Genomic DNA, 16,705 nt, shown 5'->3' on the forward strand with positions numbered 1-16,705 from the left:
AAGCCGGGCTGGGCGGGGAATCCGCGGGCCCGGTTGCGGGTGGGCAGCGGTTCTGCTTTGACAGTGGCTGACGCCCGACCCGGAGAAGGGACTGAGGTCACTTGGTTTTTCTCCTTTTGTTGAGATGGGTTTGAATCTGATTTGCACTTTTCCTCCATCACTGTTAAGAGAGCTGTTATTTGTTCAGCAACAAAACATTTGAGGAAGTGGAGCCAAAGACAAGTGCTTGCCCCTCGTGCTCCGGGGCCGGGCTGCGTTTGCTGCGAACCCTGGGGTGGGCCCGGGGCCGGCATCTGGGGGGCCGGGTCAGCATAAGGCTCAGCGGGACCAGCGATCTGCTGGCCTACAGCTTGGGGGAGAATAGGACGCCCGGGCTCACCTGTTAGAAGGCTTCTCTGCCACCAAAGGGGCAGCTCGGTCTCTCTGGGTCTGGGGGCTTCTGCCCTTGTAAAGAGGCCCCGTGAAGACCCTTCAGACTCTCCAGGACTCTCTGAGGCCGGTGACACAGCCTCGGAGACTCCTCGGTGGCAGCCGCTGGTGTCCCGGGGCTGGGCTGGCCGCCGGCTCTCCCGGCCCACAGAGCTGCCCTGTGTCCTGCCTCGAACTCTCAGCTCCCGCACAGGGCTGGGCGTCTACCCCACCCGGAAAGTTCTGAATACAACCAGCCCGGGAAGTGACTCCAAGAATCTGAACATGCAAAGTCAGTCCAACAATTCAAATGGAAAGAAATCAGATCGTAACCCAAACTCGTTCACCTCCTCAGGTGCGGTGTCAGGAGAGGCCCGCTGCTCTGGCTGAGGCCACCGACCCCGTCCTGAGGAAGAGAGTCGGTAAGGAAGGGAGGTTCTCTCTCGGCCCCGTTATCTCTGGCTCCAGGAAGGGGTGGCCGAGATGGGCGGAGGCAAACTGCCCATGGCCCGTCTGACCCCCGGCCTTCACGGGCCTGTCCTGGGGCTGGGGGGCGGGGAAGGGCCGCATCTGGGAGTCACAAGTGTGTGTCAGATTCTCCCTGGGACACCGGACCTTTGGATTCGTGGGAGGCACTGTCAGGTGTTTGAATCCATGTTGGTTTTTTAATCTTTTATGTCAGAACTGATGCCTTCAAACTTGCTATTTGACGATTGTGTTCACTGGGTTTACTATGTCTTCATGTCACCTGTAAAGTTTGCAAAGTTTTATAATAAGTAACTGTCTGGAACGTGAAAAATCTCTTTTTTCTCGATGCCAGAGGGAACCCATGGCTGCAGAGAGTGGAGAGCGCGTGGAGGGCACCGGGGGGCACATGGAAGGCACGTGGAGGGCCTGGGGGAAGTCGTGCCTTCGGCTGGCACATGCACAACCCTGGGCGTGGCCCCACGTGGTCCTAACCGGGCCTCCCCTCTGCCTGGCTCTTCACAAGCGGGTGGAGAGGGTAAGGCCCTTCCTCTGCTTACAGACGGGGCACCGATCGGGGATAGCAGCTGCAGACCCGAGGGCACCAGGCTGACTCGGCACGTTCCTCCAGGGCCCGCACGCCTGGGGGTGTCCGTGAGCCCGAGGAAGTGGGGGGCCTGGGCATCTGTGGCTCGTGTCCCTGGTGAGCAGACATCTAGTTTTTATCAGAACTACAGAGGAGGACCCAGCGGAAGCCATGGAGACACATGATGTTGAACCTCCTGTCCTTCAGATTCCGAACATACTCTCCAAACTTCCTTCCTGGGAGAAGGAGGTGTTCTCACCAAGGCAGTGGCCAAGGTCAAGAGTGAGGTCAGTTCAGATGTGAAATGGGAGGGTCCAGGACAGACACTGGACCAGGCCCCATCCAGCTAACTTAGGCCCCCGAGGCTCGAACCGTTCTGGGCTACTAGTGGAGAGGCCCGGAAGGGAGAGGGGAGGCAGGCACAGCAGCGGTCAGCCTGGGTCGCTGGAGGACCCCGCGGGTGGGTTGCAGGGAGGGCTCAGGTGACAGCTGCGGGTTCTGCCCTGTGAGGAGGACCTCGCTCACGCACACTGTGTCTGCACACTTTGGAAGGGCTGTGTCCTGGCTCCCCGTGGAGGATTCCCGAATCCATCCCGAAGCTGGGGGCTAAGGTCCCAGAAGGGATCCGTCTTTGGGTCACCCCCGTGCAGAGCTTGGGCAGCTGGGCTTATGTAACTCGCTCCTGAAATAGCAGCGTCCCTGCCTCCCCAGGCACACCCCAGAGGCGGACACACAGGTTAGGCCACCTTCCGGGATTCCTGAGCTCGACGTGCACTCAGGGAGGCTTGGCCTTTCTGTCCAAGTGCGTCCAGAAGAGCCGGTCGGTCGGGCGCCCAAGATGCCACACCCCGGGCTGGGTGGGATAGGTTCCCACCCTGCGTGTCTCCCCAGCAGGGAAGCCAAGAGCCCGCGGGGGCCTGGATCTTCATACGGGGTGACTCAGACACGAGTCTGCAGCTCCAGCCTGCACGCGACGGAAATGTCAGGCTGTCAGGCAGGTTGCACTGTCTCGAAGCCCAGGGACAGCTGCAAACTTAGCAGCCTGCAGAGGAGAACCTGCCGTCCTGTGCCGAGTGTCAGGCGCCTGGCTGATCGCCTGCGGCCGGAGCAGCGCGCCACCTGCAGCAGAGGCGGGGGGGGGGGGGGGGGGGGGCTCCCAAGCTTGTGGGACCCGTGTATTGCAGATCACGTTGCGTCTCTAACAAACACGGTTAACAGGACGGATTTTACAGGTCATCAAAACGCCGTTTCATGTAAATGCAGTGAAATGCACATGTTATCCACCAGCATATGTGGGATTCTGGAAACTGGGGATCTGCCTGATTTACAGGACGGATTGTGATTCTGAATAGAAACTTTTAATGAATTCGGTATCTCCAGGTGGTAAAAATTAAACCACCTGGCCATTGATGCTACCAATTCTTCTCTTTTAAGAAAATGAAATGTGAGTTCTTTCCTCCAAAGTCTTAGAAGATGGGACCAATTTTTAAAAATAACCCCCTGCTTCCCAGATGCTGTCTGCTGGGCTCACTCTTGCTCCGGACAGGTGCCAGAGGCGCCCACTGAAGTGGTTTTAGAAGAAAGAGTATAAATCTTCTACATTTAAGAAATGGTCTCTGTTGCATAAGATGTAAGGTTCTGTAATGGTGGGAAAGCAGGAGGCTTTGAAAATATGAAAAGCCATAGGCCCTTTTCCCAGACACACACACACGCACACACACACAAACACATAATTTTGCGTAAAATTTCAAGGGGCTGACAATCCCCTTTGAACGCTGTTCAAGACCCCATGGTCACCTTCTCTTATTAACGTGAGGCTGTGTCCACCCAGCCTTGGGCGCGGTCTGCCCTTCCCGGGTTGAAGCCCAGCCCCCCCCCCGCCCCCCCTCCCCGGCTTCCTTCTCTGCTGCCCCGGCAGCGACCCGTCTTTCCAGGAGTGGGGGAAGGGCTGTCCGTGGGCGACGCCGGTGCCTGGGGGCAAACAGTCACAGCTGGCAGTGACTCGCCGGGGCCCTGCCCCCACCCCTGCACCCCTGCAGATGCTGCAGTGCGGGCTTTGCTCTGCGTCCACTTTGTCCGCTTGGACAACACCCTGAAATGGGGGCAGAGAGAGCGGCCTCTGCCCCAGGACCAGGGCACGGACGGCAGGTGCGAGCCGTCAGCCGTGATCCGGCCACTCAGGGCGCCACTCCACGTCTGGAACATGGGGACGCCGGCCAGGTCCCCGCCCCTGACTGCAGGGCCCTTCCCCCCGCCGCGCCGCCTCCGGCCCCGGGCACCTGGCGCTCTGGCCCGAAGCGCAAGACCTTGCTCGCCCCCCTGTGACCCCGGAGCCCCGAGCTGACGCACCAGCGAGTGCGCAGGGCGGTGCTGAGTCCGGCCTCGCTCGCGCGGCCCCGCACGCGGAAGCGCGCGCAGAGCTTCGCCCCGAGGCCGAGGCCGGTCTCCCCGGACCAGGCACGTGCGCGGGGCTCTCGGCCGCCTGCCGGGGACGCGCGCGCCCTCTCCACACCCGCGACCCCGGTCCTCCCCCCGCCCCCGCCCTCCCTTTCTTCCGCAGTGTGGACACGAGTCAACACAATGACACACAACGCAGTCAGATGTGTCTAAAAGTCAAAATCTGTGCGCTCTTTACTGTGTTAATTCATTTCTAAAAAAGTGTTTTCACATAGTTTGGGTACCTCTAAACCCTCCCACTGGTAGACAGTCATAAAATGACACTGCTCTAAATACATTATTTATCTCGTTTAAAAATTTACCACATGCCCATCCATAATGCATGCGGCGGGAGAACGCTCTTTAGCTTCCGGCCCAGCACCGAACCGCAGCTCAGACTCGCCTTGCACTGCCCTACTCCGCCCAGAGAGGCGGGGGCAGGTCAGCGCAGGGCCGAACCGTGCAGCGCCCCCCGCCCCCCCCAGAGCGGCCGTGGCCCCCCCCCGTGCCCCCCAGAGCGGCCATGGCACCCCCGCCACCCGCCCCCGCTCCCCGCCACCCCCCGGTCCCCGCCCCAGAGCGGCCATGGCCCCCCCCGTCCCCCCCGACCCCGCTACCCCCGAGCAGCAGTGGCCCCCCCGCCCCCCGCCTCCCCCGAGCGGCCATGGCCCCCCCGCCCCCGGCCCGGCCCCCCCGGAGCGGCCCGCAGGCCTCCACGCGGCCCGCAGGCCTGCTCCCCGTAACCGCTCAACATCAAAGGCTCACCCCGCAGACACGAGGCTTGCAGAGCAGTCGCAAAGGGAATTACGATCTTTTCGGAGGGAATATTCTACCCGCTCGCAGGGACTCTGCTCTGGGAGAAAGTGTCCCCGCCAAATTGGGTCATGAGCGGATGGAAAGAAATGTACGTGCACAGCCGTTTCTTTTCTTTCCCTATAGACGTTTTTAAGGTCGTCTTAAAATTGCTCTTCACTGAAAACGTCCCTGGGGACAATCTGTAAAACCCAATGATTAAAGTACTCTAAGCAACCAGGACTCGCTCCCAACGTGGGTTCAAACATCTCTGCCGTCTTTCCGGCGAGAGAAGGGGGCCGGCGGGGGCAGCAAGGCGGGGCGCGCCCCCCGAAGGACGCCGGGCGGGGCCGGGCTCGGCAGCGGGGAGGGCGCCGGTGGCTTGCGTCCTGCAGGACGTTCCCGGTGTCGGCCCCGTGGCTGAGCGGCGCGTCCGCGGCCGAACTCCTTGCGGAGACCACGGGGCACATGTTTTCTCCAAAAGCGGTCTTTCCTTCGAGCCGGGCCTCCGGCTCTGCCGCCCCAGAGCCGAGGGAGCGTTTCCTTCGGCCGAGGGTGGACGCTGCTGGGGCCGCTGGGGCCCTGGCTCAGGGTCCGGGACGCGGGACAGCAGCCCTGGCCGGGGGCACGGGGACCCCAGGGCGAGGATCCGGGGCTGTGCTGCCTGTGGGTGGAAATGTGGAGCTGGGGTGGGGGTGGGGGCGCCACAGCGACAGGGCAGGAAGGAAGCATGTGCCAAAGCTCCTTGTCTTCCTTCCTTCCTTCCTTCCTTCCTTCCTTCCTTCCTTCCTTCCTTCCTTTTCCTTTTTTTTTTTTTTTTAAAGAGAAGCCAGGTATTTAAGCTTTAAAATGAAATATAATTTTGAACTATTGTCAAGCCAGTAGGCCTGCGGGACAGGATTCCTAGCTTGGCCCCCAGAGCCCAGCCCTCATTTTAACGGGTGCCCCCCTGAGGGTTCTGCCGGGAGTTACCGTGAGGCTGGGGCCAGGCGCCCCTGAATTCTCTCTACATGTGGGGACATTTCTTCCCTGGTGGGGGAGGGACTGACGGATCCCCGGCTGAGCCACAGCACGGCCCTGGAGGCTCATTGCCTTTAAGACTCAAATACGAAGGGCATGTAAATATACATTTTTAAATATATGAAAAGACATACATTCATGTACATACATGTATGTGCTTATATGTATATAAATATCTACGCATCGCATTGCGCTACAGCTGGCCGTGTGCGAGGGGACAGGACCACCCCGGAGTCCTTCGCCCTCTCAGAGATGTCGCCAGATGCTCACGGGATTCTGTCCACATGGTGCAAGGACGGGCTGATGGGAGGGCTTCTGTCACGGATACTTAACAACGAGATAAGGTAGCCTCAACAAGCCCCTGATAAGGAGGGCCTGTGGAATTCCTCAGAATGCCTGGAATTCACTGTCAGGGCGACTGTCTTAACACAGGGCTCAGCTCTGCCTGGGTAGTGGGCAGCCTAGGTGGGGAGCACTGGCCTGGCGGCGGGGAGCACCGGCCTGGTGGGGGAGCACCACTTAGCCCCACTTGTGGCCACTCAGTGTGACCTTGCGGGCAAGGCAGTTCTGACCCTCACCTTTTTCTCATTTCTGAAATAAGGAGCCTGGACTGTTGTCTCCCCAGTCCCTGGGGTCTGAGAGGCCCATTGCCTGCCACGTGACCTTATGTAGATGCCGCAACTTTTGTGGGCTTTGATTTTTCTCCTCCGTGAGCCAGGTCTCTTACAGCTCATCAGGACAGTGAGGCCACGCTGCCGTGGACTCCCCGCCCTCCCAAGGTGCCACGTTGAACATGGTCTTGCCCCACACAGGGACTTGCTGCAGACCAAGTCTACCCTCCGGCACAGCAGTCAGGCTGCACAGAGTTTGAGATTTTACAATAACCACGAAATGCTGAACGCGCCTGAAAGCCTGGTGTTCTGAAGTGGTAACCGTATTCCAGTCCGGAGGGGTCACGTCTGGGGGCCGGGCTGTGAGAATCACGGTTCTTCTCAGAACAAACAATGACAGACTCGTTTGAGGATTTGAGAAGTGGGAGGCGTCAGGACCAGCCGGCTGCTCAGAGGCTGGGGGTCGGGTTGAGGTGCCGACCGTGAAATTGCTTCTGCTCGGCAGCTCTGTTCCTCCTGGAGATGTGGGTTACGATGGCCAGTTCAGGGGCCTGGTGGAGACTCTCCGGCCACCATCCTTGGACTTGAGGCTCTAAAATCCTGGTCTGGGGGCCCCCACGTACAGGAGGAGACCAGTGGAGACACTGACCTCCCCAGTCCTCAGAGCAGCTCAGGTTCACATCCATCTGACACCAAAGCTATTGGCCACCAGGCTCTTCTGCAACAGGGACGTTTAACGTTATCACGGAGTTACTGGCTGTTGGGAACCTCAGCGCCCCTTCAGCTCTAAGGTCCCACAGATATTCCTCAGGCGGGACACGGAGCCCAGAGTCCCATTCTCTTCTCCGTCCTGCTTCTCAGCTTCTGGTCAGTTTGCTTTTCTCCACATTTCTTGGTTCTAAAATTTGGGTCAGTCAGGGTTCAGCCAGAGAAACAGATCAGTAGGAAACACTTATGATGAAGGTAGTGTGAGGAGGTGGCCTGTGTGGTGTGGGGGGCAGGCCCTCGGTGCCGGGGAGGCAGGCCCTCGGCATAGCTGAAGCCTCGTCTCCCGGGCGGGGGTCTCTTCTTCCTCCGGGAGGCCTTGACATTTCTCTCCTGGCTTTTCAACGGGTTGGGGCAGGCCCACCCAGCTTATCTGGGGCCATCGTCCTGACTTAAAGTCACATTCTGTACACAAAGTCACGCAAACTTTGGTCACATTTACAAATGCTGCAACACTTACATGAATGTCTGGGTCACTGGCAACTGTAGCCTCACCTGGTGGACAATAAAACTGACCATCACGGTTCAGCCTTTGCCGACTTGGACCCATCTAGTCTCCTTAACCTGTAGGCAATCTCCAAGTAAAGACAGTCATGAAGCCACACTTGTGCTGACGTGACACAGCTCTCCTGTGTGCCACCCAGAATGCACTAACCCCCTTCTCCAGAAGCGGAGGTGAAGTTCCCGTGTGATGTTTACTCTTGTCTGGATATCCTGTATTTATACTGTGACATAAAGTTACTCTTTATCAATTCAGCTGTGTCAGATGATAAAAGAAGAAGAAAGGAAGAAACAAAAATATCTGGTCGGTATATACAAACGTATTCCTAACAAAATAAGGAATGGATACTCATGACAATTACAGTCCTTTCTGTAGCTGGTCACTAAGTCGTAGCTGGTGTTTGTCACTGCCTTCTTTGCCCAGCCGTTCTGTATTCCCTTTGTGCTCAGCAAACATCCCAGCTGCCCCTCAGCTTCTTTACCTGGCTTGGTCCTGAAGGGTCTTGGCCACTACGAGTGTCCTTGAATTGAGGGTCTGTATTCCAAACTCTTCCCTCCATCATGGAGCAGTGGTTCAGTGTCCCCTTGGTGGTCAGGGCCACTCACCCACGTCAGCACGGGAACCCACACTCTGTGCCTGTCAAGTCAACACGTGAAGGGCTCCAAGTGGCCGGGAGTCAGTTTAAGCTTCCAGATCAATGAAACCATTGTTATGTCTCCTGGTGGAAGGATTTCACCCTCTGGAACTAAGACCTCTAGACTGGGGACCCCAAGATTGCAGGGGCGGGAAGCAGTGGGTCACTAGGGCATGAAATAGGGCAGTCTCCTCTTTGTCTCACTGTTGATGAAGATAAACACATTGGAACTTTTCTTTGGAAGGCAAGAAACAGATGGGATTAACTAAAAATAATAAATACGTGGGCATTCCAAAACCCAAAAAAGTAACCAGAGTCCTTTGGACGTCTGCTTCCCTCCTTCTGAATTCAAGAGGGAGAGTGGCTCTCCTATTTCCAGCCACACATGCATATGGTGCTCATATCTCCTCAGTTACGTGCCTGCGTCCCAACTGGGTAATTTACATTTCACCCACTTAATATTTCATTCACTTATTCACTGACTCATTCACCCATACACTCATTCATTTTCTCATTCATTTATTCAACAAATATTTACTGAATAAAACCAGGTGCCAAGCTTGGTCCTAGGTGCAGGGGATGCCCCTGTGAAGAAAATACAACTATTTCTGCCTCACAGAGCTTATAGCCAAGTGCATCTTAAGAAGTAGCTCTTAAGTTCCCGACCCCTAGATCTTACAGTGACAGGAAGAGAAACTGTGATCTGCAGCTTCCCTTAGCAATGCCTCAATGTGCTTTCTTTGGAAGATGATGCAGTCAGCACTAAGGGTAAGGCTCAGTGCAGTGACGATCATGTTTCAGTGGAGATGTGTGATAGCCATTGTCCTTAAAGAACATGACAAAAGTTTAGATTTGAGAAGTTTCCCAAAGCTTTTCTTGGCACCTTGAGAACAAGAACGATACATTTTTACTGGGAATAAAGAAAATACATTAACCAAAGAAAAGAGAGAACCCATAGGATCTAATAGACATGAAAAAGCAGTTAACAAACTTGATGATAAGAATGTTTCGACATCTTGGAATAGGAGAGAAATTCCTCAAGTTGATAAAGAGAATCTATGAAAAATCTAGAATAAACATCCTATTTATTGTAAGATAATAATTATTTTCTCTTGAGATTGGGAACAAGGATGTCCTCACCACTCTCTTCAACATTTTGTTAGAGGTTTCAGATAGTTCAAGAAGGCAATGAACAGAAAAATGGCATAAAGACCAGAAGCAAAATAAAACTGTCATCATTCACAAATGATATCGATAACACACGTTGAAAGCCCTATGAAATATACAAAAAGGCTTTCAAGAATAGATGGATTTAGCAAGGTCACAGGACGTAAAGTGAATAATGAAAAGCAATTGCATTTTCTTAAGTTAGCAATGAGCAACTAGAAAACTAGGAAAAAAACTAAAAAATAGTTTCAAATAGAGAGGGAAGCAAACCATAAGAGACTCTTAAATACAGAGAACGAACTGAGGGTTCACGGGGGGCTGGAGAGAGGGAGAAATGGGTGATGGGCATCGAGGAGGGCACTTGTTGGGATGAGCACTGGGTGTTGTATGTAAGCCATGAATCATGGGAATCTACCCCCAAAACCAAGAGCACACTGTCCACACTGTAGTTAGCCAACTTGACAATAAATTATATATATAAAATGGCATCAAAACCATTAAATGCCTAGGGATAAATGGACTTAGAATAGTCAAAACATTTTTGAAAAAGAACAAAGTTAGAAGATTTATACTACCTGAATCATGAGTTACTATAAAGCTACAATTATTAAAACAGTTTGGTATTGGCAAAAAGATGGGCTTATAGATCTTGTGTTACAAAATAGAGTCCAGAAACAAATCCATACATTATAAAGTGGATTGGTTTTCAACTAGTGCCAAGTTAATCAAATGGAGAAAACAAAATCCCTTTGAACAAATATTATTGAAACAACTACATATTGTGTGGAAATAAAAAGGGACCTTGACCTTTTTCTTTCTGTATACACATAAATTAATTTAAATGGAGCATAGACCTGAATGCAAGTTTCAGAACTATCAGGCTTCTAGAAGAAAATATAGGACAAAATCTTCATGAGTCTGAGCTAAGCAAAGATTTATCATGCAAGATACTAAAAGCACTAACTATGAAAGAAAAACATGACAAACTGAACTTCATCAAAATTCAAATTTTCTGTTCATCAAAAAATAGCTTTAGGAAAATGAACGGGCAAGCCATAAACTGGGAGAAAATATCTGCAGCACATATAGCTGATAAAGGGCTGATGTCCAGAATATATAAAGTTCTCCTATGAATCAACAATAAAAGATGAACGAGCCAATGTAAAATGAACACAAGATTCGAACAGCGAACATCAAGAGCGAGCACGGAAAGGTGTTCGACATCACAGTCATCATAGAAATTCAAACCGGGCCGCAGTGGAATACCTTTCGCACTCACTGGTGTGCAGGGCGTGCCGGTGGCCGTGTGGGGTGCGGCAGCCATGCTGAAAACTCTTTGCAGTTCCCATGTGAGTTAATCACACCTTCCTGTGATGTAGCAGCCCGCTCCCGGGCGTTTACCCAGGAGAGGAGAAAGCACAAGTCTATCAAAATCCTCAGTTGGGTGTACAAAACCGCTCAAACTGGAACCAAAGGGAGCTCGGGAAACGGAGAAGCATGATGTGCCGTGTGCACACACGTAACACTCCTCAGTAGTGACTGACCCCCACACAGCACAGACGCGCCGCGAAACGGCGGCAGCGCGAGAGGCCCGCGCGCTGTGTGACCCACTTACACGGACTCCGGGGACAGGCGACATGACCCCGGAGGGACGGAGACCGGACGCTTGGTCGGAAAGGCGAGGAAGGGAACTGCCCAGGGCGATGAAGGGTGCGCGTACAAGTGTGCAAACACGGGGCTGCGCGCGGAGCAGTGTTTGTCTACATGGCGAGAGGGAAAACGCGTTGGTTCTTTGGCTCCTGCTGCAGCAAGCGCTGCGCGCCCCCCTCCTCGGGCTCAGCTCCGGGCAGGTGTTCCTGGGCGAGACAGACCCCTGGGCCCGGCCCCTGCGGCCTCGGGCAAGGGTTTCGGAACAGGGTTCCCTCGCGTTAACTGGGGGAAGACCCGAGGGGTCTATTTCGCAGATATGTTTAGACGTCCGGAGCCCTGTGTTCAAAAGCGTGTGCCTAGCGGGGCCGCAGACGCCAGGACAGGAATGTGGCCCATGTCCTGATCCAGTGTCCTGACAGAGGCCAGACAGGAGTGACGTCTCTCTCGATCTCGTTTTACATACATTCTCCTAGCCTTTGTTTTTTCATGTTTATTTATTTATTTAGAGAGAGAGAGTGCGTGTGTGAGTGGCGAGGGACAGAATGAGAGAGAGAGAGAATCCCAAGCAGGCTTCTTGCCTTCAGGGCAGAGCCTGACATGAGGCTTGAACTCACAAACCTCAAGATCATGACCTGAGCCAAAATCAGGAGTCAGACACTTAACCGACTGAGCCCCCCGGGGGCTCCCACGTTTTCCTCACCTCTAAATGGCATAAAATCATATAGAAGAAAACACACAAAGCAAAACCGAAGCGCTCCCGGAGCTCCTGAACCGGGCGCAGCAGGTGCTATCGCTGCAGGACTTTGAAGCCCCTTCACTTGGATACATTTCTCCCCACAAATTCCGATTATATCGCACACCCCGTGTCAGGGCCCTTCCGCTTAGCAAACAACAGAAAACACTTCCCGTGCTCTCAAACAACTATTCTGCAACGCGGGTTTTGACTGCAGCGTGGAGTCCTTCGTGGGAAGGCGGGCGGGAGGGGCCGGGGTGCCGCAGGGGTGGGCTTCAGCCCTCACCGGCGGGCGGGGTGGGGTCTGGGCCCAGTGCGCAGTAGGGAGCCCCCTGCGCGGCCCCAGTGGGCCCGGGAGGGAGGAACAGGGTGGGAGGGCCAGGGAAGCGGGCGCGGCTCCCCGCTCCCCAACCCCGCTCCGCAGTGCGCCTTCGGCAGGGAGCGTCCAGTGCAGGGACTGGCGTCGGGCAGGTGGCCGGGCCCAGGCCGCAGGGCGGAGGGGAGGCGCCCGCGGGGGCCCTCCTGTGTGGAGTGAGGCCGCCCTGGCCGCCAGCCGCCCTGTCCCCGTGTGTCCGCACAGCCAGCTCGCCGTCCTGCGGGGGGCCTGGGGGGCCTCTCCCCGTGCGTTGTGTGCGCCCTGGCCTCCCGTCCTGGGCGGGCTGCAGACCCGTTCGCACTCCCTGAATAGAATTCCTGAGCCAGCAGTCCGCTCGGAAGGCCCGCTGGCCATGGGGGGGGGGGGGCGGTCGGGGTGCGGGCGGTGGGCGCCGGGGCAGGACTGCAGGCTGGCGCCCTTCCCCGCGGTCAGGAGGGACCCTCGGGCTCCACCAGGGTCTCTCCTGAGACACTGAGCCTCCCTCTGCAGGCAGTCCCCCCCCCCCGGGGTCCACTTCAGGGCGTGTGTGCGTGGAGTCGGGGAGGCCAGCGGTCTGCCGCCCCCCTGCTCAGGGAAGCCCCGGCCTCACTGGACTTCTCTCAACGGCTGTGCCAGCTGGGCGCCAGCTCCTCGCCCCTGCAGCCTCTGCGTCAGCTCACGGCTGGGCCCTGAGGATCCCCGGGAAGCCGGGGCAGGGGTGGTGGGGTGAGGCCCAGGGTCCCCTGACTTTCTCCAGGACCTCGTGCTCCGGGATGTCCACCTCGGCCGACAGCTGCGTCCTCTGCGGCCCAACTGCCTTCTCGCGAATTGTCTCCGTAATAGTTGCGTCACTGAATTCCTGCAAAGATGCAAGTGCGTCCCACTGAGTGTCCGGAACATGGCAGGTGCTTGCAAAGACTGCTTTCTCTTTTGCCCCTTTGCCGCATACGCGGCGGGTTGGCACGGAAGGCCGTGGGAGCGGAAAGGACGTGGCATGCACGCCCCCAGCAGGCTGGGGGGAATCTGCAGCTCAGGGGGAGGACTGGGGGTGTGTGTGTGCCCAGATTAGAGGGCCCCAGACGATGGGGGACGTGGTGGGCTGCTTCTCAGGGTCCCAGCCGGGGGACCCCCTCCAGCCTGAGGTGGGGACAGGGAACATTTGCCAGCTCCCCCAGGACATGTATCCAGCGGAGCAGGGGCCTGGTGAACTTGGGGGTGTCACGCCCTGAGGACTGGGGAGGGCATGTCACCCCCTGTACCACCTGAAGTTCACTCTTAGCCCCAGTCCGACCAGCCCCCCCAGGGAGAACCTTCTTTCACCATGGGTGTCTGCTGGGTACTTTGCACAAAGACTAGTACACAGTAGGTGCTTACTAAAGTAGGCTCAGAAGCTGGACTTCAGGATTGTTAGCAGGTGTACACAGCCGCTGCCCATGGGAGGGGTCTGGACTGGGCACCGGGTCCCGGGAGGCTGTGCATCGCACCCCCTCATGGCCTCTCTCAGGAGGTGGGTGGGGTTCTCTGCACGGGCACCTGACCTTGCCCCCGGGCCGGGGCGTGTGCAGGGCTCGGGTGGCTCAGGCCCCAGGAGGCCTGCCTTCATGGTCCTGCAGCTCCGGCTGAGGCCCCCCCCCCAGTCAGGGCTCCCAGCTCGCCCTGGGCACCACTCCGTGTACTTTCCCCAGGAGGCGAGGCGGCGGCCTCGGGCAGCGGGGAGGGCAGCTCGGTCTCAGGCTGATGGGAAGCAGCCTTGGAAAAGGCTGTAATTACACCCAAATTGCCCAGGGGCGTGGGGAGTTCGGAGAGGTCGGGTTTGTGCGACTAACGGGCCTGGCCCAGGCCCTCCCCCTCCCGGCCGTTGGCACATTCTGGCAGGAAGTGTTGCACAACGTCCAACCCGGGTCCAAGCACACGGTCGAGTTCGGAAAGGCGGAAAACGGAGGCCGAGCGTCGGTCTCCCAGGAATGAATGTGGGCCGTTGTTTAAAATAAACTGTTTGTTCAGAAAGCCCGCACTTGTCCAAACACAGGGGGGCGGGGGTCCGACAGTGGGAGTCACGGGGGGGGGGTGTCAGAAACTCAAGCCCGCGAGCCCCTCCCGCCTGCGGGTCTGCCCCGGCTGGACCCGGTCGAGGGGCGCGGGCTCTCCAGACACACACTGCTCTCGGCTGCGCCCCCAGTGTTCCTGAAACTCCCCCCACCCCGGAGAGTGTCCCCTGAGTCACCGCACCCGCGGGGCGTCCCGGTGCCCCTGCAGCCCCCCTGGGGGCGGCTCCGGGGAGGCTGGCCTCACAGGTGACCGGCGGCCCAGTGGGGACGGGGGCCTGCCCTCAGACAGGTGGCCGTGGGGACTCGGACTCGGCAGTCGCACGGCCCGGGCCCCGGCGGGCGGCGAGGGGCAGCGCGTGCGGCGGGAGCCCGGGGGAGGGCGGGGGCGTCGGTCCACACGGCGGCCCACGCTCGCTGCGGGACAGGCGGCGGGCGGAGCGGCCCTGGCCCCTCCCGGGCCGTCAGGGGACGCGCGGAGCTACTCCGGGAGGCCTGACGGAGGGACGCGGGTCACGAGGCGGGGGGCGCGGGGGTCTGTGGGGCGCGTAACCCAGGGTGCTCCGCTCCCCGCCAGCCGGACACGGGGCGTCCGCCGGGCCGGTCCCCCCACGCGTCACATGTCTCACACTCGCGTCACGCGCCTCACACACGCATCACACACGTCACACACGCCTCACATGCCTCACTCACCTCACACATGCGTCACACGCCTCACACACGCGTCATGCGCCTCACACGCGTCACACGCGTCACACACGCCTCACTCACCTCACACACGAGTCACACGCGTCACACACGCGTCACTCGCCTCACACGCGTCACACGCGTCACGCGCCTCACACATGCGTCACGCGCCTCACACACGCGTCACACGCCTCACGCGTCACGCGCCTCACACACGCGTCACGCGCCTCACGCGCCTCACGCATGCGCTCCGGCAGCTCAGGAGGGAGGCACGTTGCGGCTCCTGGAACAGCGCCTGGCGAGGCTGCGGCTTGGGGACAAGGCGGCAGGGTGTCCCCTCCACGCTCGCCCGGCCTTGGCTTTGCTCCCCGGCAGGCCTGCTCCTGGGGGGGGGGGTGCCGGCCACCAGGGGCACCAGAGACAAGAGAAAACGCCCCCCGGGTCTTACGGGGGTCTCGCCTGGGGAAGGGCAGGTCCAAAGCCGCAGGAGCGCGGGCGGGAAGTGACGCCGACACCGAGTGGCGGACGTACGCGTGAGTAGCACATCCTGTCTCCGAGCCTCAGTTTCCCCACCTGTGGGGCGCACGCGCGGTCTGACAGTGTCCCGCTGAGCGAGCGCCACAGATGGCGCGGGGTCCCGGGTCCCGGCTCGGCGCGGACAGACGCCTGTCCTGGGCGTGGGGGGCGCTGCCCGGGCGGGGTCCGCGTGGAGAGGGGGGCGGGTGCCCTCACGTGCCCGGAGCCCCCGGCGCCGCACCTCAGATGCGGGAAGGGCGGCTCAGCCCGGGCCCGCGGGCGGCCTGGGGTCGCGCTTCGTCCCGGCCACGCGCACCCCCTGCGGGGCGGCGCCGCCTCCGGAGCCACGCGGGCGTAGCTGCGAGGCTGTGACCGCGTGCGGGGACCTTCCCGCCCGACTCACGAGACGCATTTCCGAGACCTTCTGCCCCATTTCTTCTGTGAAAGAGGGCGGTGAGGAAGGGGCGCGAAAGGAGCCTCACCTCCGTGCCCCATGGGCCTCTCCCGGCCCCCCCGCAGCCTCCTCCGTCCCCCCTCCCGGCCTCCCCCCCCCGCGGCCTCCTCCGCCCCCTCTCCCGGCCCTCCCCCCCGCGGCCTCCGCCCCCAGAGCCGGCCGCTCAGGAACTTCTGAATGTCGGTCCCCACGTCGCGGCCCAACACCAGCTCTTTTTCTTTTTAATTTTTTTTTAACTTTATTGATTTGGGACAAGCACCGGGCGTTACATGTAGGGGATGAAATACTGGATTCTACTCCTGAATTATTGCACTAGATGCTAATGACCGTGGATGTAAATGAAAAAAAAAAAAAAAAAAAAAAAGTTTATTCATTTATTTTAAAAGAGACAGAGAGACTGAGTGAGGGAGGCGCAGAGGGGGAGAGAGAATCCCAAGCAGGCTCTGCACTGCCAGCCCAGAGACGATGTCGACCTTGAACCCACAGAGTGGGATCAGCACTGAGCTGAAATCAAGAGACAGACACTTAACAGACTGAGCCGTGCACGTCCCCCCGGTCCCAGTCCTGTGCTGATTTATGGTCAGTCCCCATTTAAAAAGTGTATTCTGGGGGCTAAGTCACTTAAGCGACCGACTTCGGCTCAGGTCAGGATCTCACGGTTCGTGGGTTCGAGCCCCACGTCAGGCTCTGTGCTGACAGCTCAGAACCTGGAGCTGCTTCAGATTCTGTGTCTCCCTCTCTCTCTGCCCCTCCCCCACTTGTGCTCTGTCTCTCAACAATAAATAAACATTAAAAAAATAATAATAAATAAAAATGTGTTCTGGGGGTTATTATCATTTTTTGAAAGATCTAAAGCCTATAAGCATATGGAAGATCAGA

General features: G+C 57.9%; 1 protein-coding gene across 1 annotated transcript in view; it reads right to left on the reverse strand.

Moving 5' to 3' along the window:
- Positions 1–4,948: 4,948 nt before the first annotated feature.
- Positions 4,949–16,705, reverse strand: part of LOC120248690 (collagen alpha-1(I) chain-like) — a 36,129-nt gene continuing 24,372 nt past the window's right edge. The window contains exons 8-15 of the mRNA XM_039257136.1: positions 15,646–15,810; positions 15,430–15,527; positions 15,098–15,239; positions 14,354–14,586; positions 12,873–12,983; positions 12,056–12,491; positions 11,002–11,146; positions 4,949–5,351 (exon numbers count right to left, since the gene is read on the reverse strand). Coding sequence (XP_039113067.1) covers positions 4,949–5,351; positions 11,002–11,146; positions 12,056–12,491; positions 12,873–12,983; positions 14,354–14,586; positions 15,098–15,239; positions 15,430–15,527; positions 15,646–15,810 — 1,733 coding nt within the window. The remainder of the gene's footprint in view (positions 5,352–11,001; positions 11,147–12,055; positions 12,492–12,872; positions 12,984–14,353; positions 14,587–15,097; positions 15,240–15,429; positions 15,528–15,645; positions 15,811–16,705) is intronic.

Source organism: Hyaena hyaena, unplaced genomic scaffold (assembly GCF_003009895.1).
Source record: "Hyaena hyaena isolate Hyena2069 unplaced genomic scaffold, ASM300989v1 scaffold_603, whole genome shotgun sequence".
NCBI lineage: Eukaryota > Metazoa > Chordata > Mammalia > Carnivora > Hyaenidae > Hyaena > Hyaena hyaena.